Raw genomic sequence first — 24,461 nt, 5'->3', positions numbered from 1 at the left:
AACATGAGTCAACAATGTGATGCAGCAGCAAAAAGGCAAGCACAATTCTGGGATGTATTAGGAAAAGCATATAGTTTAGATCACATGAGGTAATTACCCCCCTCCAATCTTCCTAAGTCAAACCTCATCTGGCATACTATGTCCAGTTCTGGGCACTCCAAAAAGACATTGACGAATTGGAGCAAGTTCAGAGAAGGACTACCAGGATGGAATGAAACTGAAAGGGAGGAGACACGGATTAGATAAAAAAAACACAACTTTTTGACAGTGAAAGTGATCCATGAGTGGAACAGGTTGCCACGGAAGGTGGTGAGTTCTCCTTCAATGGAAGTCTTCAAACATAGGCTGGACAGACTTAGTGATCTTGCACTGAGCAGGGGGTTGGACCTGATGACCCTGGAGGTCCCTTCCAACTCTACGATTCTCTATGATATATTGTATAATTTGGTAAGACTATACCACCCAGAAACCTTGGCTTAGTTAGCAGAAGATATTTCAGCCTGGGTTTAGCACTTCTCCAAAGAAAGTTGGTGGCTAGGTGACAAAGATTATTTAAATAAGGCCTATATTATTTGCGAGAGTACCGTTTGAATTTAGGCAAAGAGTCCATCACTGGAACATTAATCCTGCCAAACCAGGAAAGAGAAAGAAGAGACCTAAAATTTAATAGTGGTAAACTGCCACCAAAAAGGGAACATCATCTGAAGATAAGAAACCTCCTGCCTTGGAAGAGTTAGAATGAGTATTTTGGATTTTTGAATGTTAACTAGAGATGAGCGAGTATACTCGCTAAAGGCAATTGCTCGAGGGAGCATTGCCTTTAGCGAGTACCTGCCCGCTCGAGACTGAAGGTTCGGGTGCCGGCGCGGGCGAGCGGTGAGTAGCGGCTGTCAGCAGGAGGGATCGGGGGGGAGAGAGAGATCTCCCCTCCGTTCCTCCCTGCTCTCCCCCGCAGCTCCCTGCCCGCCGCCGGCACCGGAACCTTCAGTCTCGAGTGGGCAGGTACTCGCTAAAGGCAATGCTCCCTCGAGCAATTGTCTTTAGCGAGTATACTCGCTCATCTCTAATGTTAACCTTAAAATTGCTGAGTATGCTACATCTATCAAATTCATGTAAAATGACAGGTCGCCCTATCCTGGAGGAGGAAACATATATTAGAAGATCGTCGGAAAAAGCAAAAGTTCATGTTCAATTGAACCTATAATTATGCCCTTGACAGAAGCACTTTGTCAGAGACTCCATTACGAGAATATAAAGAAGAGGGGAGGGGGAGAAGGAGCACCCCTGTTGCGTTCCATTCCTAGTTTGAAATGGGACAGAGGAGTTAATTTTTTTAAGTGAAATGGAAAAATGCCTCACTTTCACCTTTTGATATGTTCTATGTGCTACTGGGAATAAAATATGGTTATGAGATTATTGCATTCTTTTTTTTTTACATTTTACACAGTGTCTTAACTTTTATTGAATTGGGGTTGTAAAATTGATTGTAAAAGGCTTAGGCCTGTGTCACACGAACATATTTACGCAGAGTTTTGCATGCGAAAATTTGGGGCGGGCACTATGAAGTGGAAAGAATCTATTGATTTCAATGGGTTCGTTCACATGAGCGTATTTTGCGTGCGCATTTTGTTCATGCAAAAAAATACACAGCATTCCCTATTTTTGTGTGCATTTGCGCAGGAGAATAGCATATATTGAACTATTTAAAAGAGATGAGCGAGCATACTTGCTAAGGGCGATTGCTCGAGCGAGCATTGCCATTAGCGAGTACCTGCCTGCTCGAGAGAAATGTTTGGCTGCCGGCGCGGGTGACAGGTGAGTTGCGGCCATGAGCAGGGGGAGCGGGGGGGGGGGGGGGGAGAGGGAGAGGGAGATTTCCCCTCCGTTCCTCCCCGCTCTCCCCTGCCGCTCCCTGCCCGCCGCCGGCACCCGAACCTTTTCTCTCGAGCGGGCAGGTACTCACTAAGGGTAATGCTCGCTCGAGCAATTGCCCTTAGTGAGTATGCTCGCTCATCACTACTAATTAACTTAATTGCCCATTTCAATGAATGGGAGCATGCTTGTGTGTTTTTTTGCATTTGTGCAAAAAGTACTGTAAAACACGCATATGCAAATGCGTAACGCCCATTGCACAAGTACTTGGTGCAAATGTGTGCATAAATGTGCTTACACCTGTGTGACACCGGCATTATACTCAGGCCATAAATAATAGATCGTGTGGGGCTGACTCTTGGTACCCCATAATCAGCTGATTGAAGGAGCTGCAATTAAGCGAGTGCTGCAGGCCCTTAAATGTTTACCTTGGCTTCAACCTGGTTCATACTTGCAAATGCCTTACATCTTGTAGCAGCAGTGTAAGGTATTGCACTGTTAAGCCATTCACTAGATTAAGGGGTTTTTCACTTTTGCCCAATAAAACCATTTTTTAAAATTATTTATTTTGTATCACTGCATTCGAAGTCCTATAATGTTTTTATTTTTCCCTCAACAGAGCTTGTGGAGGCTTGTTTTTACGTGATGAGATGCAATTTTCATTGGTACAATTTTGGATTGCATTTTGTTAAAATCACTTTTATTGCCTTTTTTGGAAAGCGAAATGAGCAGTTAATGTTTCTTAATGTTTTGGCTATGGAGGATGAATAGTGCATTCAATGTATTGTCTACATAGATCACGGCATGTAAGGGGTTAACAGCGGGGATCAGTGTTCTCACCAATCCTCTCTGTTGCAGCGGGAGGCCGGCTGTCAGTCACAGATGGCTCTTCTGCGGGATGACGCAGGCTGATTTCTGAGCCTGTACTGTCCACAGGAACCTATGTTTATGTCCTGTTGTGTTAAGTACTATGCGTCCAGAATGTAAACTTATGTCTTGTAGCATTAAGGGGTTAAAACTGACTGTTTACATTGAAAAGGCTGCAGCATTCAAACAAACACCATGGCCCCTTTAATCAGCTGATTGGCAGGGAGCCCAAGAGTTGGACTCCCACCAATCGACTATGGCCTATCCTTAGAATAAACCAACAATTTTTAAAGGCTAGATAACCATTTTAAGGGAATGGGTGGACTGCAGTACCAAAACAGGGTGTCAAATTTGATCTTATGCTGTTTGAAAAAAAGACAATTAAGGCTAATTTTACACAGGGCAAGTGTGATATCAACCCATGAAACTGCGCTCGCTAATGTGTGATTTCCCCGTGGATGCGAGGCGGTTTTATGTTATTGTGGCTGTAATTTTTATAGGGCTCCTATGGCTGATGTTAGTCGTTCACGATCCTCGGCGACCCTAAAGACGAGCTCCCTCCATGTTTTTCGGTTTTGCACTGCTTCTTTCAGTTGTGTGATATCCATGCCAGTATCAGCTTTGACAGTATCATGGCTATTACTGTTATGTAACTTTTAAGGGGGCCTTGTTATGCCATGAGTGTGCTGTGGCGGGCATTATCATGAGATCTTATGACAGAACTAGTATGGTGCTCATATGGCTGACACTATTCTGGGGGTCTTAACGTTTGCTTTGCAGTGTTATTTTGTGCTAATTTTTATTGGTACCCTGGCATTGAATTACATTTCTAATAAGATGACTGCCTAGTTTGGCACACCCAGTGTCAGAAAGCTTCACCACACCTGTTTTATTTTCTTGCACTAGCACTTCAAGATATGAGTTACTTACAAGAGCCGTTCCATCTATTACTCTGCGGAGAGCCGATATGTCTGTCACTGAGGAACATGTGAAGATGTAAAGGAAATTTCCCAATAAATATGACAGCCCCTGTTGTATACAGAAAAAAAGGTAATTTGTTTAATGTATCTACTGCATGAAAACAACTGCGATGCAATGATGTTTAAGTCCAATAAGATACTGTAGTAGTATGGATGACAATCAGCAATGTTCAGACACAATGGCCACATAAGAAAAAAGTGAATATCTGTCCGTATACCTTTATTGTTTCGGTTTTGCCATTACCATAGTCTCCTTGAAGGATTACACCATTACTCTGCTGCAATATCTATAAAATAACATAAGTAGAAAATTTACAGAGAATTCTGATATTAATCCGACACTTCAGAATTAGAAAGTAAAATCCAATGCATTTTTCACATGGGTGTTCGGGAATTTTGGTTTTATATAGAAGTTAGCTAAGAACAATAGAACAGCAAGAGAAATGTAGAATGCTTGTGTGAACCTCAGAAGAAATATGATGATATTATAATATTACTATAAGCTCTGAATAAAGTATATCTAAAGCTGCAAATATTAGTATACACATACCATTGCAAGAAAAAGTAAGTGAACCTTTTGGTATTACCTGGATTCGTTCATTGATTACTAATAAAGTGTGTGATCTAAGTCATAATACTAGAGAAACGCAATGTTACTAAACTAATAACACACAGAGTTGTACTTTTCAGCGTTTTACCCGTGTTTGTAAATACCGTGTCTGCCAGCAGAGAGCCGGCAGAGACAGTGTATGGGCAGCAAGTGTACTGTGCATGCCCGAGTATCTGACGCATGCAGTCATGCGCAGTGGGACTCTGTCTTTATTTGTTTATTCCCCGCTCTGTTTCATAGCGGAGTTGCATATGAGTCGCCACCCATACACAATGTATTGCATATGGACAGTTTGCATAAGCTGCCTACACAATAGTATGGGGCTTACGCTACGTTGTGCGACGAGAAGCAATGCACGTAGTGTCTACACACACATGTGCGTGGATCAATGAATGTCCATTGACTTTCATTGACTCCATTCACTGCATATCACGCGGCTGTGCTTTGCACGCGTAATATGCAGTGAAAAAATGGATATGATGCCTTATATTGAGCACACTGAGTAAACATTCAAAGTGCAGGAAGAAAAAGTAAAGGTATCTTTCTTTACATGGGATGACCGCCCAACTATGGCACCTGTGCTTTACAGAGAAGTGATAGTCATTCAAATGAATGGTGGTGGAGCATCCAACATCATTCTGGCTCGTCCGCCTCCGTTTACAGTAAACAGGAATCACTCCAACATTGAGCAACTTCTGTTTACATGGCCCAACAGTCACTTAGTTTTCAGTTCTGCTAAAAACCAAGCAACTCCGAAAGGGGATCGATTTCTCACTCAGTACCTGCTGGTGGCCGTGTGTACACGGTACAATTATCATCCAAATTCACTGTTTCTAGCAAGAATTCAGGCGATTACCCTGTGTAAAGGTACCTTAAAGGGATTGTCCCGCGGCAGCAAGTGGGTCTATACACTTCTGTATGGCCATAATAATGCACTTTGTAATATACATTGTGCATTAATTATGAGCCATACAGAAGTTATAAAAAGTTTTATACTTACCTGCTCCGTTGCTGGCGTCCTCGTCTCCATGGTGCCGACTAATTTTCGCCCTCCGATGGCCAAATTAGCCGCGCTTGCGCAGTCCGGGTCTTCTGCAGTCTTCTATGGGGCCGCTCGTGTAGAATGCCGGCTCCGTGTAGCTCCGCCCCGTCACGTGCCGATTCCAGCCAATCAGGAGGCTGGAATCGGCAATGGACCGCACAGAAGCCCTGCGGTCCACGGAGACAGAGGATCCCGGCGGCCATCTTCAGCAGGTAAGTATGAAGACGCCGGACCGCCGGGATTCAGGTAAGCGCTGTGCGGGTTGTTTTTTTAACCCCTGCATCGGGGTTGTCTCGCGCCGAACGGGGGGGGGGGTTAAAAAAAAAAAAAAAAACATTTCGGCGCGGGACAACCCCTTTAAGTGAATCTCTGTGTTAATGACTCCTCTAATAGATATTTGACAAAAGGTGTTTCAGTTGAGATGAGATGAAAGTGTGGGTTTCACAGGTGCTTTGCCCATGAAGGCACACATAGCCTGATTACTGATCTCAAGAGGAACAGGTAGAGGAAGGGTAGAGCAAACCCAAGAGTATGCCTGAAGACAAAGGTGTAGGTACAGGTGCTTAGTATGTGCTTCAGGTACAATGTAGGACACTGGGTTAAAGCCTGGTATACGGCACAAATCTCCAAAGAAGAGTATTTATAGCAGATTCGGTGAAGTAGAGTCATTTTTATTCAAATAATGGCAGCAATAAAATGCCTTTCAAAGCAAAGAAGACTCTTCATCAGTTAAGCTAGAGAGTAATCAGGCACCAATAGGGTCTGTGGATCACAGGTGCTGCTACAGCTGCTGATTAGCTGCTGATACGGGGGCTTTCTGGTGTGCTCAAATCTAATCTCAAGAAACATTTGTTAGTGTGAACTATGACTCAATGCAAACAACTTTCAGAAGACCTCAAAAGACATGTTATAAAGAGACATAAAACTGGGAAAGGCATTTTAAAAGACCTGAGTGTACACCAATCCACAATTAGACAAATTATCTGTTCTGCTTAGGAGTGGGCGTTCTGTTAAGATCACCGCAAAAGCAAATCAGGCAACCCTGAAAGAGGCGAAAAAGAACAAAAAGGCAACAGTAAAAGTCCTCCTGCACACGACAGGGTCGGATCCTGCATGCGGGATCCCGCAGCAATATCCGACCCTGTGCCTGGCCGGTGACCCCGCTTACACTGTCTGGGTTTTTCTTTCTCTGTACTGCGAGAGCACCAGCCATCGCACATACGCAGTACACAGGAAGCTGCTCCATCGCTAGGTGATGATGCGGATCCTGCGATCCTTCTGCAGTGCTCACTGCAGAAGGGCTGCGGGACGGAAAACCGCACAGAATGGAGCATGCTGCATTTTTCCTGCCAAGAGCCAAAATTTACGCTTGTATGCAGGAAGCAGTGGTTCTCCATAGAAGGCCATTAGGCCATTTGCTAAGAAATCCCGGGACAGCCGCTGTCCCTGGATTCCACAAATCAAGTCCACCCGTGTGCAAGAGCCCAAGGTCCTACAGACTCTTCAAACACAAAAACCTCTGCTCATGTATTCACTATTAGAAAAATGCTGAATAAGGATTATGCTCATGGAAGGAAACCATGTGAGAAGAAACTGCTGTCCAAAAAAGCAATGTGTCCTCTCTTAGGTTTATCCAAGACCACCTGGATTGTTCACAGTGCTTCTAGGGGAATGTTCCATAAACAGATCAAAGAGAATTGAAACTTTTTACCATAAATGCACAATGTTATATTTGGAGGAAGAACACTGTACATAAATACCAAAATCTCAACCCAACAATGAAGCATGATGAAAGGAGCATCATTGTTTGTGGCTGTTCTGCTGCCTCAGGGCCTGAATGCCTTAAGGCCAATTATCACTGGAAGATAATTGCTCAAACGACAGTTTAAGTAACAGTTTAGAGTGATCACCTTTGCATAACTCTAAGTAGCTAATTAGCTACTTAAGAGTTAATGCATGTGGAGCAGGATATGGCCACCATAGCGCCAAGAACAAAGCAGCTGTTGTGCATATGCAAACAGTTGTATTGTTCTCAGGGGTTTCAGCTGGTGTCCCACTGAAAACTGCCAGTGGGATACCAGCTAAAAGAATACAATCAGCGCCGCCCACTGAGAAAATCAGTGTGTGGCGCTGATAAGAGTCATTGGTGATTTCTAGCTTGCTAGAAGTCACCGATGAATGAACAGTGCACGAAAAGTGCATGATAGCCGTGCACTTAGATGCAACGGTTATCGCTCAAAAGATGGCTTTTGAGTTAATTTAGAGCGATAATTGTTCTGTCTAAATAGGCCTTTACTATGATTGAGGTAACAACAAATTTGAGTAATAATCAGTGTAAATGCACTCACATTTCATTCAGCAAAAGTCAGCTTAACCCCTTAGTGAGGAAGCCTGTTTGCGCTTTAGTGACGGAGCCAAATTTTGGAAATCTGACATGTGTTAGTTAACATAGAATAACTCTGTAAAGGTTTTGCATATCCAAGTGATTCTGACATTGTTCTTTGCCACATATTGTACTTCATTGTGATGGTAAAATTAGAACAATAGAATTTTTATATATGTATTACAAGTGCCAAAATTAGGAAAACTTTGAAAAAATTGAAATTTTTTCACATTTTCAACTGTAATATCTCAAATATGTGCAAACATACTGTAGAAATTTTTGATACGATATATATTTCTATATCTAGATATTTCATTCTGAATGCTCATTTGAAAAACTTCAGTGTTTTTTTTAACCATTTAGGAGACGTACACATTTAACATTTCTTATCAACATTTTGAGGAACACTTTGCAAAGCCTCATAGTTGTCAGAATGATAGATACCCCCACAAATAAGCCCATTTTAAAAACTACACCCCTTAATATATTCACTGAGGGGGGTCATGAGCATTTTGGCAGCACAGTTTTTTTTCAGGAGTTAATGCAATTTAGAGGAGAAAAAATAAAAATGTCATATTTTTGCAAATATGTCATTTTAAGACATGTTTTTTTTCTTTAGTGGACATGAAAATGGGGATTTACACCCCCAAATGGATCCCCCTGTTTGTCCTGTGTTCAGAAACATACTCATTGTGGCCCTAATCTTATATCTGGATGCACAACGGGCCCAAACCGAAAGGAGCAGCCGGTGGCTTTCAGAACAGAAATTTTGCTTGTGAGTGTTTTAGGCCCCATTGCCCACTTGTAGAGTCCTTGAGCTGGCAAAACCATGGAAAAACCACAAATGACCCCATTTTAAAAACTAGACCCAATAACGAATTCATCTAGGGTTTTGTGAATGAATGAATGCAAGCAAAGCAGAAGAAAAAATTACGATTTTCATTTTTTTGGGCAATTGTGTCATTTTAAAAACAGTTTTTTTGTACAGCACACACATAAATGAAGACTTTCGCCCCAAAATGGATACCCCTGTTCGTCCTGTGTTCAGAGACATGCCAATTGTGGCCTTAATCTTACGTCTGTACGCACAACGAGCACCAAACTGAAAGTAGCAGTAAACTTCAACTGTTTTTTTAACTTTTACGTGATTGCCATTGTCCATTGCAAAGCAACCTACAAGTACAAATGTGGGAACTTCTGAATAATTGAATGCAGTTGTAGAAAGAATGTCCTGATTCTGTAAAGCTATTATATCAGCTAGAGGTAGATACTTTAAAGAGTCAAAAATCTAGATTTAATTTGCTGAAACAAGGTTAATCTATTATTTTCATTATTACTGTGTAAATATGAACAAAAACTGGAAAAATTGAGGTGCTCTAAAACTTTTGACCAGTAGTGTGTGTAAAAATCATATATTCACTTCTTTCCCTATAAATGAAGCAGAACTACACGCTAACAATAGAAATCATTTATCAATGTCCTTGTATCAAGACACTTACTACATGAGTCAACTTGGGGCAGATTTCCATTGCATTAATTTACATATCAATTAAAATGACAGAACAGCAAAACCACAGAGAAATAGAAATACTCTAGCAGCATCATAGTAATGGCATGAAGAAAGTGAAAACACAGTCAGTGGTGTATATCTTAACATTAGGGCAGTTCGTTTTAAAAACAAATAATAATGCATGAAATGTTATTTTCCTATGATTAGTGCCCATTTTTGCATTGCAGCTTTCTTAAACTGGAAGTACTTACCTGAGATATTTTTAAAAAACATTTCTCAGTTACAGGATTCATAATAATAGAAGTCTTTGCACCATAGAATTCACATCCGTAAGAATAGTGAGCATCCAATATACTTAGCTCATTTTTGGGCAATCCATCTGTGAGAAAAAAAAAATCTTAAATAATTCTAAATATGTACTTATAAATAAAGTTACTTTAACCCTTTCACAACTGTGGATGTTTGGGGATGTTTTAGACTTTGATGTGCAAAGAAAAAATTGAGTCGCTGTAATCTGTATATTTCCTTTTGTTTCAAATAGTTTCAATGTACTTTTATGTGGTAGGTTTTACATTGGAAAAGTTGGCAGAAGAGATAAACCACGCAGTCTGTCCATGCTTTGTTGTATGGTAAATTGCTCTAATAATTACATTTACGCTTGAAAATGAATCCAATGAGTCTCCTGTGCATAGTGATGCCAAATATCTGTGTGTATATATATATATATATATATATATATATATATATATCCCACTGCCTCAGCTTTGCATATAGACTTATAGCTCTTTTACACACAACGAGAACCGCACCATTCTAATTTGCCCGGTGACGTCATGACCAGCTTGTTCGCACTCGTGCAGCCTATTTAGACAGGCAGATCATCGCTGAGAATCGTCAACCTCATATTCACTTCTTGTTCAGTATTCCACATTCATACATGAAGTACTGAACGATCAATATTTAAACGCAATGAGAAGCGAATGAGCCAATAATTATTGTTATGTATTGACTTGTCTTTAAACTGTACGATTATCGTTCACTTTCATTCATTTAAACGATTATTTGGCACGGTAAGTGTTCTGTCTAAACGCATCTTTAACAAACGGGTGATGATCATCCAGGTACAGAAGACCAAATAGGGCCAGACCGGAACAGACACAGATCAAATACCAAAGGTAATTTTTTTTATGTTTGTTGTAACCAACATGTATTCTGTGTGATATGAATATATTATTGTCAGAGCACATACACAGATGTATGTCTGCGCCCAGGAGGAAGTCTATTAAGGGCTGCCTCACACGGGTGTATGAGTATTTGCACTATGAACAAGTTTTTTTTTGAGTATGCATCGGTTCATTCTACTGTACCTTTTGTGCTCGAAAGGCAAGTTTATTTGTGCGCGGCAGACAAACACACTATTTACCTAATGAGTTCCAGATGTGTTCTTTTTCTCACAGAATTGTTCAGCGTATTGCGAATCCCCTTGAGCATTGCGCACGCCCCGTAGACTTCTATGGGGATCTTTGGTGCGTCAATGCGCACAAAAGTAGAGTATGCTGCAGTTTTTGGGGGTCAATGGGTTCTATTTTCTGCGTATTGCCTGTGCAATGATGCTGATGTGAAGGAGCTCTATGGGTATGGAGACGTGTGTGCTTTCATTTTTGGGTAAAACTGCAGACTTTTAAAACTTTTTTTTAAATTGCTGTAAATGTGTTCATTCTTTTGTTTATTGGCGTGATGGTTAGCAGGGAAGACATGATCTTTGTTCCCACATGTATACAAATACAGATTACTGATAGCAGTCTGCCATGTTTCCCTGGCAGCTGCTTGAATACAAAAGCAGTTGCTTCACCACTTGTGAACATAAAGCTCAAACTCTGTGCTTAGGTATTTTTAGGGTGCATTTACACTGCAAAGGTGATTGCTCAAAAGATGGCTTTTGAGCGATCATTTTGCATAAAGCACTGCTTGGCACTAATGCTACCAAGTGGCTGCATGTGAGCTGCTGGGAGCTGTAATCAGGGAACACACCTCCCACGGTTTCCTGATTACTTTCGCTTTGATCTGCCAACAGGGCCGACAGCTAAGAGCAGCTGATACAGTGTTATCAGCTGTAGTCAGCTCTCCGTGGGCAGAGCACAGCGTGCAGTCCTGCTTATCAGCTGTTCTGCCGAACGATGGTTTTTAAGCAGAAATGAAAACCGTCGTTCGGCAGAAAACTGAAAGATGGGCACATTTAGACAGAATGATTATCGCTCAAAAGACGGCTTTTGAGCGATAATCGTTGTGTCTAAATGGGCCTTTACTGACAAACAACTGATGACTTCACTTTCCTATAACACTACAGGGTGAGGTAAACTGTGACAGCCCAATCTAGATGATGTCGCCAAATGGCAACAAGTAGTGCATGTGGCCAAATGAAGATGGGCATCATTAATCAGTGCTGGCTGGGCACAAAGCTGTTAAAGTTGAAGTCAATAAACTTTTTTGAAGGTAATTTTACATATTGGCAGCAATAAACTATAATATATTGTTATGAGGATACTGACATAATGCAACTGCAAGCATATTCATGAATTTATTTTGCAAGCTCTCCTTTAATGAAATTCAGTTGCTTTCAAGGTTTTATATGTAACATTTCCTGGATGTAATGAGTGTAATTATAATGCTTAGAAATGTTAAAAAGAAAAAACTTGGAGATATAAACATGCCCTTGAAAGTAACATAGTTTACGTTGCTGGCTGCATTATTTTGATACCCGGAGAGTAGTATATAATTTATTTTATTTCATGACTTGCATGGCTTTATAAGTATTACATGGCTTTATCTGCAAGTTATCTTTAAGTTTTTTTGCACATCGTATTGCACAACATCAAATGCTAGGCCAATATGAAAAAACAATACTAATTTGGATTGTACAAAGACCATCCTAAAATAATACGTATCTTATGCTACCCACATAAACAAAAGGAACTGAGTGTATGTGCCATTGTTGCCTTGTTTACTTATTTACCTTTTTCCTTTAGGTAAAACCTAATAGTTCGTTTCCAATCAAAATCAGCAGTCTCACGTACTTTTCGGGATAAAATATTTTCCATGACATCACGTAGATAAAGTATTTGCTATAAACAAAATACAATGTTTGTTATATGTACAGTAAAAGCTGACAGTAGATGTGCAAATGCAAAATGCATTTATAGAATTAAGCTTTCCATAATGTATAGAAAGATATTTGTCTGAAATTGAATTTAAAAGGGTTTTGTGGGACCAATGCCCCATTTACATGGGACGATTGTCGCGCAAAATTCATTCAAACACTCCGCGAGAAGTCAGCGATTAGCAGTGATAATCTACCTGCCTAAATGTTCAGCATGAGCACGAACTACTAGCGGTGATGTCACTTGCTCGTGCACAATGTTTAGCCGATAGTCATTACTTGTAGTCATTACTTGTAAATGTGGCATAAGATGTTGATGACCTATATTCAGGATAGGTCATCAATATCAGGTTGGTGGTGGTCAGGTTGAGACACCCTCTGATCAGCTGACTGAAGAGACCCCAAAGCTCAAGTGAACACTGCATCCTCTTCTCCCACCTGTGACATCACGTACATTTGTCACTTGGCCTAAAAGCAGCTCAGTCCCAATTAAGTGAATGGGATTGAACTTCCCCCCTGGAAGCGGGAGCTCTTCATTAATATAGTATTAATGAAGACCGTGAAAAAACGTGGCAAAAAGCGTTTTTCCGCGATCGCCAGCTTTTTTGTTTATCCCTGTGGGATTCCCTCGGGTAAAACCACGGGCGTATCCCGCTCTGTCCGTGGGCAGGAGGCCTTACATTTGACATCTGGCTGCTAAACTATAAATCTGTGTAACAAAATCTGTGATGTAAATAAAAAAATAACCTAAAATTACCAATTTATTATGACACAATATGAAAACTTAAGCAGAACATTTCACAAATATATAGCTGCAGTATGTGTTAAATGGGTTGTACCAGAATAGCAAGTTATTCCCTATCCACTGCTGACACCACTGACGATCTCAAGATAATGGTTCCATGTTTCCATGCATTCCTGCAGTGAAGAGGAGACTGAATGGAGCGCTGGTCACACGAGCACACTAGCACTCCATTCACTTTCAATGGGTCTGCCGAGTACCCTAGCGGCAACACACAGGTATTTCTGTTACCCCCATTGAAATTAATGGAGCACTGACCAAGAATGCTGAGCAAGCTCTCCATTCACTGCGCAGGGAGAAGGGACCACCACAGTGACAGGAGAGTGGGACACGGGAGTCCCATTCTCCAGATCAGCGGGTGTCTCTGAGGTGAGACCCCCTCCCCCCCCAACAGATCAGCAAGTTATCCCCAATCCTTGATATTCTGGTACAACCCCTTTAATTTACATTGGATATACAAAGCAACAATATTGTGCTCAGCTCTTGGCTATTTGCATATATTTTTGAAAATAAATGTAAAGCTTATAAGAAAGTCTTTGAATTTGTGATATATATGTGGACATCTGTTTTATAGGATCAGTCAAAAATTATGCTATGATCTTTGCTTGTGTATAATTGTAAAATAATAAACATTTTAGAATAAAAAAAAATTATACCATGATCATATTTTCCAGTTTTAGCTTCTGTGACTGGGAGATTGTTTCTTCCATATGTTTCCAGTGTCCTTTAGCAATGATAGTTGAAAGTTTGATGGCCATAGTTGCATATTTCTTAAGGATACAGTACTGAGCTTTGCGATTCTGTCTTATTTCAGGAACAGAGTTTTCAAAGTCACTAGTCCATAGGTAAAGCAGGCCAAGTACTGCAGCTTGGGTTGGGTACTTGAAAAAAACAAAGGTAGAGTATGAGGACTTAAAGGGATTGTCCAAGATGGAAAATACCAGAGGTATATGAGAACAAGCGCTAGGCAGGCTCCAGTGCCTCACTGAAATGAATGAAGCAGCATGATGCATGTACTACTGCGGCTACATTAACTCTCAGGATTATTGGGGGAGACCTAGCGCTCAGAGCCCCACCAATCAGAAAGTTATCCCTAAACCTGTGGAAGGAGATAACTTTCTTTCTTGGCAAAACCTAAGGAGAACTTAAATAATTTTAATTTATAAGTTGGCAAATTTTCTTACAATATATTGCTTTCTGAACAGTGAATGTCAAGATTCCTCTTATTTATTATGTTTTGTTGAACTTGTTTGAGCTTTTATTTAGATGGAAACATGCCAAATAGGGTGTGTCTAACTCTGAACAGGTAGGCAGAACATGTAGACCTGTTCATGGACAGGTTTTACCAATTATGTCCATTGTTGCTCAGCAGTGAATATGTGGTTGGATGATGGGCCAGTCAGCTGTCAACATGTAACTTTAAATCCTATACTGTAATGGCCCTTTTACTCGGGCCGAAAGTTGAATAAATGTCTGCATGAGCACTGACATCACCGCTGATTGGCTGCAGCGGTCACATGCTTCCGCACAGCCGTCTACCCAGAAGACACCTCTGTTACTGACGGCGGCTGTCAGCTACATCCCAAGGCTCCAAGAGAGGTGAGTATCCCCTTATTTTTTATTTTAGGCAGGGCTTAGCTGGGCGATAGGGTTTTGTTCTAATGACAGAGTCCCTTTAATTCATAGTAACAATGGTCAATGGAAATGCATTCACTAATTTCAGATTGCTTTTAGTGGTATTTAATCCTACACATTTAGTATAGTTTAGTTTTGATACCTTTTGTGTCCACTCATCTATAGCCATCCCTTGATTAATGTCTGCAATGACATCATAGATTTTTTTATTTAATGATGTACGTAGGCTGCTGTGCAAATTACTGAGCCAGACACCTAAGTCAGAAGTAATGGCAACCTATACAATGAAACAGAAAAGAAGATATATTATTGTACTTTAGATAAAAAGCTGAGCAATAAATGTGAAAGTATTTCAGACTATGTCCACACATGCTCAATGATGAGTAATGCAGAGAAGACTAGTTTCTAGTGAAACATATTTAACAGAAAATAGGTGATAGGTAATAGTCACCTGTTCATCCAACTGCAAACATTCTCCTGCATATCCTGTGACAGCAACTGCATTTAGTTTCAAAATAGGTTCTTCATATAGAATGGCTCGATTCCTTTCCTGAGATAATCCTGCCTGTAATGTATTAGTCAAAAATGTTAACTTAGTTAAGTGAAGCCCCTTTTATACTGTATGCCTGTCAGGCACTGAAGTGCCTGACCGCCATGCCAGCGCTGATCACTTCTGTGCTTTTACACGGATCATTGCTCAGTGAATGAAGGTGAAGTATGCTGGAGATCATTCTGGCTTGCTCACCTCTTTTTACAGTAAACAGGCAGTTGTTTATTGATAAACAACTGTTTAAACTGAACAATGCAGCAGACCAACGATGATTATATGACCTGCATGGAAGTTCTGATTACCAATTTTTTGCTAATTGGTCTTTCACTGCATGCATTCACACTGCACAGTTATGTGCAAACTGCTCAATCTAATATGCAGTTTGCACAAGAATTGTCCGGTGTAAAATGGGCTATAGACATATCCCTGAAAAAAAGGAAATCAGGATTCTGATAAATGGAGGCATCACCCTGTAAAGGGCAGCCCCATGCTGGAACCTCCTTACAGACCCAACCAAGCCTATCAACATAGATAAAAAATGGATATACTTAATGATCTAGAACAGTTTACATACTGGCATAGTGAACTGTAGGCATGCTGAAGAGATTTTTTTTGTGTGTTTCTGTCAGTATTTTACATAAATGCAGTATATTAAAAGGTTTGGCCTAAGCACAATGTTTATGAAGTTCCATGTTACTTTTTCCATCATGTGCAACGCTTTCAAATTGCGTCACAAGATATTGGCGTGGCTTAACAGTCGTTCAACAGATTTACCATTTTGCCATTTGTCTCATTGGGAAAGAGCAGGAAAACCATGCTAGGAGATTTTCAGCATTAATACGCAACTAACAGTTCTGCAGCAACTGTGTGATGGGATACCTAGGCCACATGTGTTAAGTATCTTGTTTTATCCATTCCACAAGGATATCTATTCTCCAGACAGGATGGCCTGACATCCCTAGTGTCCTGACTTACCTAGTTTTTTGTAGGAAAACCATTTTGACAATATACATTTTTTTTATAGTGACTGTATAGTTTTGTCTTTAAATGTTAGGATAACAAAAACTTTTAAATAACTTACAGATTTCAGTGCTCTTTGAAATATACTTTCTGTATCTGTGATGTGTGTTGAGCTTCTTTGCCCTGTTGATAGCCAACCTTCATTTCCAGATCGAACACTTAAAAAATCAAAAACGGGTCCTGTTGCCTCAACTTCCTCTTCATCAGAGATCACACTTTCCTCCTCTTCAACCTTCTTTACTTCAATAGAGTACACCCCACTAAACAAGCATCTGAACAGCAATGAATTTCAAAAAGAAAAACAATCATTAAGATAAATGTTGTGGACCCCTAGCTCTCACTCATGAATGGGTGAGTGAGAGCTGCCTCTGATTGGTGAGGGCTGTGACCAATCAGAGGCAGCCCATTCAGCAGGCGGGGATTTTAAATCCCCGGCTGCTGAATACTACACAGAGCAGTTCAGGAGAACTGCCGGCCGGACGCGGCTGAACTCTGGCTGCAAGAAAAAGGTCAGTATACTTTTTTTTTCCCCCACATTTTAGGATGTTTTTCAGGGAAGGGCTTATATTTTTAAGCCCTTCCCGAAAATTCATCCCGCGCTCGCCGGCAGCCCATTGCTTTCAATGGAGCCGGCTGTATTGCCGGCTCCATTGAATTCAATGTGCTGGACAGCTCCGGCCCGTTTCTAATGAAACGCGGCTAGGAGCAGATTTTCGTGCGATTTTTTGGCCCCGGTCACGCGATTTGCGGATGTGCATCCGTCATGCGATCCGCAAATCGCGGGAAAACACGCCCGTGGGACCGAGGCCTTAATCTGAAGAATTCATAATGTATGAAAAGTTACTTAAGTATATACCGTATTGTATATTTCTTGTTCAATAAAAGTGGTTTTTAAAGAAAGAAAACGCTATTGCATCCCTATAATCCTAATGAAGATGTTACTAGACAAAAAATACTTTAATTTAAATACTTAAATTAATACTTAATTTAATTTGCCTGAAAGTATGTAAAGTCCAGACTACCGATATTTTATCTTCATACACTCTTGTCATATAATACTAGGACTTCTATATTCTCATTATATTCTTAGACATGCACACTTAGAATATAATAAATATATGCTATAGTTTGTGCATCCATTATACAAAACATTTCAGCAGAGTTGGGGCTTTAACTTTAATTTCAAAGTGCATTATATCGAAAAGGGGTAATTTAAAGGTTTTTTTAAAGCTTTTACTATTGATGACCTATCACCAGGATAAGTCATCAATAGTTGATCGTTGGAGATCTGCCACTCGGGATTCCTGTCGATCAGCTGATCATAAGGCCCACTGTCAGTGCATTGAAATTAATGGGAGTAAAGCTACCTATTACACTTCCTTCTCCGACTCTGATAATGATGTCCACACCTACTGCACTAACAGCAGGCTAGGTGATCACCTGATTGCAGGTGAACCCAAGGGACAGATCCCCGCCGATCAACTATTGATGACTAGAGATGAGCGCGTATACTCGCTAAGGCACATTACTCGAGCGAGTAGTGCCTTAGCCGAGTATCTCCCCGCTCGTCTCTAAAGATTCGGGGGCCGGCGGGGAGCGGCGGGGGAGAATGGGGAGGAACGGAGGGGAGATCTCTCTCTCCTTCTCCCCCCCCCCCCCCCCGCTCCATGCCGCAACTCACCTGTCACCTGCGCCGCTCCCTGAATCTTTAGAGACGAGCGGGGAGATAATCGGCTAAGGCATTACTCACTCGAGTAATGTGCCTTAGTGAGTATACTCGCTCATCTCTATTGATGGCCAATCCTGAGGATAGGTCATCAATAGTAAGAGCCCAGAAAACCACTTTTAAAAACTAGTAGCGGCACACATTATAACACAAGACAGTGTTCATTTTTTTGTTCACAGTATGCAGATTTCCTTTGTTAAACTATAAATTCCAAGAACACATACGGTACCTCAAATGATGTTGAAGATATTTGATATCATAGGGCCTGCTAAGCACTGATATCAATGCCAAATGTGACAAAAAGTAGAAGCGGGGGAAAGTCTGTCTCATTCTGTCAAGATAAGAATTTAAAGAACAAAAACAAATCTCAAGCTCTTGATGGAAGTGTCTCAGAAGAACCTCTTTGGGGACATCTCCTGTGCAGCAAAACTGTGTAAAAGAGTGTTGAAGGTATGAGTTTAATTCAATTGATATGTATGCATTCAGTTTTCACATTAAATGAAAATATCCACTCTGAAGCCCCTTTCCCATAAAACAATTCTAAAGCGATAGAAATCCTTACTAAAAGGTTGCTGCACCTTATACAGCAAAGATTGCCCATCTTGCAGGTTCTCCTGAGCAGAGAGCAGAAGAGAATAGTAACAGAGAGCATATTAACCCTTTCGAATCCACTGTCTGACGTCTTCCTACATTCTGATTGAAGCTTGTACAGCTTCAATGTCAGAAGACGTCCGACAGGGTATTCTTACCATCTATTGCCAGCCACTCCGCTGTCGAAGCCTCTCTGGCGCACACACTCTGATTTTAGCCAGCAGATGGCACCGTTGTATAACAGCAAAAAGAGAAAGCTTTTTAGGACACCCTGAATCCAAAATTGGATTGGAAAGGGTTAACAATTTCTGTAACAGCTCAGCCGTATTCAGCAATTCCAGCAACCAGATTGGTTCTGATTCACAATTCCAGCAACTTGACTGGTTGTTTGGGTTGGCTGATTCTACCTGATTGGTTGTTAGGACTGAGCTGTTACAGAAATTGTTAATATGCTAACAGAGGTCTGTCATGACCATGTGACCAGATACGTAGGAGGAGTCATACACTGCTGGCGGGGGACCACAGCACAGCTGGAAACAAATTCTTACACTGGCAACTTTACTAATGTACGGTATTCTCTTTAACAATTAAACAGAGCTGTGTGTGTGTACTTGGGCTATATATGTAGCAGTGCTGTGTGTGTGTAGTAGAGTTGTGTGTATGAAGTAGGGCTGTGTGTGTAGTGGTGCTGTGCTGTTTGTTGCTGTGCTGTGTGTGTAACATTACCATGTGTAGCATGTGATAGAGGGAGTAAAAAATACTTAAAGAGATTTTGTGAGTAAAATTTTCTTAGATTTTTAAACTGTGCTGGCTGAAAAATAAAACAAAGGCATACTCACCCTGGGTCCCCACAACTGCAGCGCTGCAACTCTGTTCTTCCCGACGGTCTGTTTATAGGCTGCAGTCAGCTTGTTTACAGAGTATTACAGGCTGCTGTAGCCAATTACAGAGCTCAGTGGTGCACATCTGAGATCTGTCATTGGCTGCAATAGTGATGTTCTGTTCACAGACTGAATTCACAGCTTGTCAACAGATCTGATGGGGTGAACAAAGGTGCAGCGCTGGAGCTGTGAGTATCCTGGATGAGTAAGAATAGGCTATTTCTACTGTTTTCGTCCAAGGCCAGCGCCATTTAAAAATTCTCTGAAATTCCCTTTAAAATAATAAACACAGTAAAGCAAAAAATAAAGCAGGACAAGTCAACTCGTTTAACACAGATATTTAAATGGAAAGCAAAATATAATGCGGTGTCCACATGCATCATTGCAATTTGTTTCAATGGTTAAAAGATGAAAAGATTCTGAGTTTACCAAGAACAGACTTTTAGCTATTCAACCTCACCTACGCTAGAACATCAAGGAAGGAAGTGTTTCTCTAGAAAATACTAGCATTGACCCTTCAACTTTCTTAGACACACCAGAAAAAGCTTAATAGTGTGAAATATTTTTTCCTACACTTTGTTGTCTATACCTGGAGTGCGTCTCACAGTCAGGTGTGTCTTATGGTTCAAAAAATACATTGATTCAAATGACCAAAATTACTTAATAGTTAACCATGCTAGGTATTTGTTTTAAAGTGAAGCCTGACTACTATATTTGTGCTGGGAAATCTTTATCTGCTTGACAATGAAGGGCGAGGACACAGGTTACACACGAGAGTGATACTGATCTCACTTGGATTGTACAAACAGGTTTCTCGACACTTCAATGATCATGTGCTTCCTGGATTTTTATTTTCTATTATTATTTTCTAAACGACTGCTCGAGCGCTGACGTCATCGCTAAGTGAACGAATAGTGAGCAATTTTTTTCGCAGTTAAGGCCCATTTAGAGGGGATGAATGTCAGGCAAACGATGCCCGACAGTCGTCCCCGCACGTACTAGCTTTCATGCTGCTGCACAGGAGCTAATATCTCTGGCTTACAGCGGGGTGGCTGCAGAAGATTTCACTCTTCGCGCTCCCCGCCCCTCTCTATTGACTTAGCATAGTGGCCGTTCAATACTGAACAGCTGCTATTTACACTGAACGATGATCGTTCAACTCATCGTCCATCGTTTATGTGGGGACAACTGTCAGGTATCTTTTGCCCGACATTCGCCCCGTCTAAATGGGCCTTTACACTGAACGATCATTGCTCAAATTTGGTTGTTTAAATTAATTTTGAGTGATAATTGTTACATGAAAATGGGCCGTTACCCATGTAGCATTGACAATAGTGTAGCAATAGTGAGAGTAGTAGAATCATGATCTAATACAAAACTGCTTTGCAGTTTATGAAGTACTAAAATTTGTAGCCTCATAATTCATGATGGGGACAAGAAAGATGCTATAATATACATGCCATAGCATTCTCCGATTTAAATTTTGTCAGTAGATGTTTAATACCAGGCCAACCCCTGAAAGTGATTCACGGTGACTTGAAATGTATGCTACATATAGAAACTAGCTGATATACCCAGCTTTGCCTGAGGTAATTTCTTGTTCCCACAGAAAACTTTTTGAAGTCATGGTTACTTCAGAGGAAACGAAGAATAAAATATGTGTACACATACAGAAGCATTTGATTCTCTTCAGACTGCATGTACCGATGTCACTCTGCAGAATGTGCCACCCCTCCCACTCTTCTTACTTTTTACCCTTAAACGTAATACCCCCTTTTATTCAAATTTACCACCAGACTGGAGATTGCAGCCCCTTCTTAGCCTTAAAGGCATGCTTCATCCTTGCAGTTCATGGGTGCTTTCTTATGTACTTTACAGTCTTTCAGGATAGGAACACTGAGGTCAGTTAGATTCTCCTCAGTATATATACATAGAGTTGAGGTAGATTTTCCTCAGTATATATACATAGAGGTGAGGTAGATTCTCCTCAGTATATGCACATAGAGGTGAGGTAGATTCTCCTCAGTATATACACATAAAGGTTAGGTAGATTCTCCTCAGTATATACACATAGAGGTGAGGTAGATTCTCCTCAGTATATACACACTGAAGTGAGGTAGATTCTCCACGGTATCTACACATAGAGGAGTGTTAGATTCTACTCAGTATATACACATAGTGGTGAGGTAGATTCTCCTCAGTATATACACATAGAGGAGCCTTAGATTCTCCTCAGTATATACATAGAGGTGCGGTAGATTCTCTTCAGTATAAAAATCAGCCTAGGCTTTACAGTTTCTGAGAAAAGAACTCTCTCATGTATCGCAGATTTTCAGTGTTTCACACTTAGGGCTCTTTCACACGAGCGTATATTGCCTGCCGTTTTCACGGCTGGCTGATATACGCTACCATCTTATGCATTGGATTCCAATGCATCAGATCACATGGCTGCATTCCCGCGGCGTAAAAGTACAGGGCGGGGCCAATATAGCGCTTTTACGCTGGGCCGGAAAGATAGTCCTGGAACTATATATATAAGACAGAATACGTTGGCCTCTGCATGGGCTGCATGAGCCAATGACAGCGGCCAGAGAAGGGAGGTGGGAGGGAGTTTAGCAACGTGACTGCTAAACTCCCTTCCCCTTCTCTCCTCCTCTCTATTCCCCTCCGGCTCTTTGCAATGGGAAGGGGCGGGATGAGGCAACAGCATTGCGGCCTCGGTGTATATGTGCCTGGCCCATGCAGTCAGAACAGATTCACAAACATTAGATTTGTGTACCCATTCATGCGTTTTTATGGCGCCGGTGGGCGCATAAAAAACGGCTTATGCTCGTAGGAAGTTGCACCCTTTAACTTTTCCTATTAGGATGTAAGGAACGGTCGTGGCAAATTTCATGTTTGTACGGTTCAGATGTGTTATTACTCACATTACATAGGGAAGGGGGGGTCACTTATTTTTGCACTTAGCATTAAATAATCAAGTTGTGACCCCTTTACTTTTTCTACTTAGGACCTAAAGAACAGTCATGGCAAATTTCTAGTTTGTACGACATCGGGAAGTTAGAGAATTAGTGGCAAGTCAGTCAGTCAGTAAGTGAATGAGTCAGTCAGTCAGTGAGGGCTTTCACTTTTATATATATAGATTGTAAGGTAAACCTTAATTATAAGCAACAATTCCTTTCCTTACAATTTCCATTGGACTTTTATGGATTAGTTAATCATTGCATGTAGACAAAATAGTTTAATAGATTAACAGGTGTCACGGTTAACTGAATATCAGCCATTTTGTTTCAAATAAGCATATTTCCCTAGATTTAACAAACAATATGAGTGAAAAATATATATTTAGTGGCCAAGCATAAAATTATGGTATTTGCTTTAAAATCAATAACATTTTCTTCACCTGAAGGACATTTTTTGTCTTGTATGCTGAAACCATCATCAAAGTCCATCGTCTGTTAACTTTGCCAAATCTCCTTGCATCTAGTGGTAATTCCTAGTTATTGAGAATACAAGAAAAATCCAAGTTTTTAGTCTGTTTTTAATTGAAATATGCAAAACACGTTGTAAGGTCAGATATTACCTAAGCAATACTTAAAAAAAAAAAAAGAAGGATTGTGGTTGTTATATTACAAAAATTAAAGCACTCTAAAAAAAATTCTAATTTAGAATGAAACATCTATGTATTACCTGGATAATAGTGGGGGTATTGTACACTCCTTCCAGATGCTGCCACAGCTCCTGTACATCTATCCACAGCTCTAAAACATCACCCACACGTTTTAGTTTCTCTGCCCATGTTGTTGCTTCTTCTTTTAGAGGTTCAATTCCCTTTGAGGTCAGCATCTGCGCAAGAAGCACTTGGGCATCTTCTAACTCTTCCAGTAAAATAAGGGACTCATCCTTTACCAACAACACTTTGTTTTTGTAAGGTTTGAAGCTCAGGACCTAAAGATATCATAGCAGCAAATAAATTGCATATGATCACTTTAATGACATGAAAATGTACTACTATACTTCTATGAATTGTCTGGTATAGATGGGTATCATCATTTGTAATATGCCTATGTAACGCACTGTTAGTGATGCCACAGGTTGTAACACACACTGGGGATTATACACTTGAACACTGGTACTTGTGTGTGCCACAATTCCACTTACTGTGGTTAAGGCCGGAGGCCTAGTCCCTGTCACGGTGTAGCCGAATGGTAACATGAGGGGGAATGTTGGTGGAAATAACCATATATCACGTCGTGACGCCACCGTTCCCACACCATTATTCTATATGGCGGAATAATAAACACAGAGACTTGTGTATCTTACCTCGGGACCTCAGGAATGGTTGAGACCCAGTAAACTTTACTTAGATAAACTTGAAGAAACAGGCAATTACAGGTATCATTCATGACAGCAGTTATAGGTAAAAGCTCAGAGGAAAAATACACAGGAACAATACGTCCCTATGGTCCACGTTATCTATATGTCACCAGTCCTGGATATTAAGTATACTCCGGAGGAGGTAAAAAGACAGGAATCTCTCCACATACTCTCTGGCATTGAAATTACTTAGAAGAAGGCTTAGCCTAGATGCACCTCGCAGATTCTCTGCGTGGGCGTCACAATCACGTACCTCTGTGTGGTGATCCTAATGATGGATAGCCACACAGGAAAAATTAATGCCTGTAGTGCGAACGGGTACCTGGTTTAGTAAATTGGGATTTGTTGCGCTCTCTCTCTCTCTGGACTGGACACACTCCTATTAAATCCATCCTCCAAACGCTACGAGTAGTCATTCCTCTTCCTCCATCTTCACCAACATGGAAGCTAAAGGTGCT

The 24,461-nt window shown here is 40.8% G+C and overlaps 1 protein-coding gene across 1 annotated transcript in view; it reads right to left on the bottom strand.

Moving 5' to 3' along the window:
• LOC136572709 (uncharacterized) overlaps window positions 1-24,461 on the bottom strand; it is a 346,665-nt gene that overhangs the window by 179,116 nt on the left and 143,088 nt on the right. The window contains exons 36-46 of the mRNA XM_066573580.1: window positions 23,317-23,574; window positions 23,030-23,122; window positions 18,384-18,583; window positions 16,490-16,700; window positions 15,310-15,423; window positions 15,001-15,135; window positions 13,880-14,104; window positions 12,278-12,386; window positions 9,516-9,643; window positions 3,938-4,006; window positions 3,670-3,768 (exon numbers count right to left, since the gene is read on the bottom strand). Of these exons, the coding sequence (XP_066429677.1) occupies window positions 3,670-3,768; window positions 3,938-4,006; window positions 9,516-9,643; window positions 12,278-12,386; window positions 13,880-14,104; window positions 15,001-15,135; window positions 15,310-15,423; window positions 16,490-16,700; window positions 18,384-18,583; window positions 23,030-23,122; window positions 23,317-23,574 (1,641 nt within the window). The remainder of the gene's footprint in view (window positions 1-3,669; window positions 3,769-3,937; window positions 4,007-9,515; window positions 9,644-12,277; window positions 12,387-13,879; window positions 14,105-15,000; window positions 15,136-15,309; window positions 15,424-16,489; window positions 16,701-18,383; window positions 18,584-23,029; window positions 23,123-23,316; window positions 23,575-24,461) is intronic.

Source organism: Eleutherodactylus coqui, chromosome 1 (genome assembly GCF_035609145.1).
Source record: "Eleutherodactylus coqui strain aEleCoq1 chromosome 1, aEleCoq1.hap1, whole genome shotgun sequence".
Lineage (NCBI taxonomy): Eukaryota > Metazoa > Chordata > Amphibia > Anura > Eleutherodactylidae > Eleutherodactylus > Eleutherodactylus coqui.
Note: the sequence above shows the minus strand (reverse complement) of the source record. Positions and strands in the feature narration are given on the sequence as shown.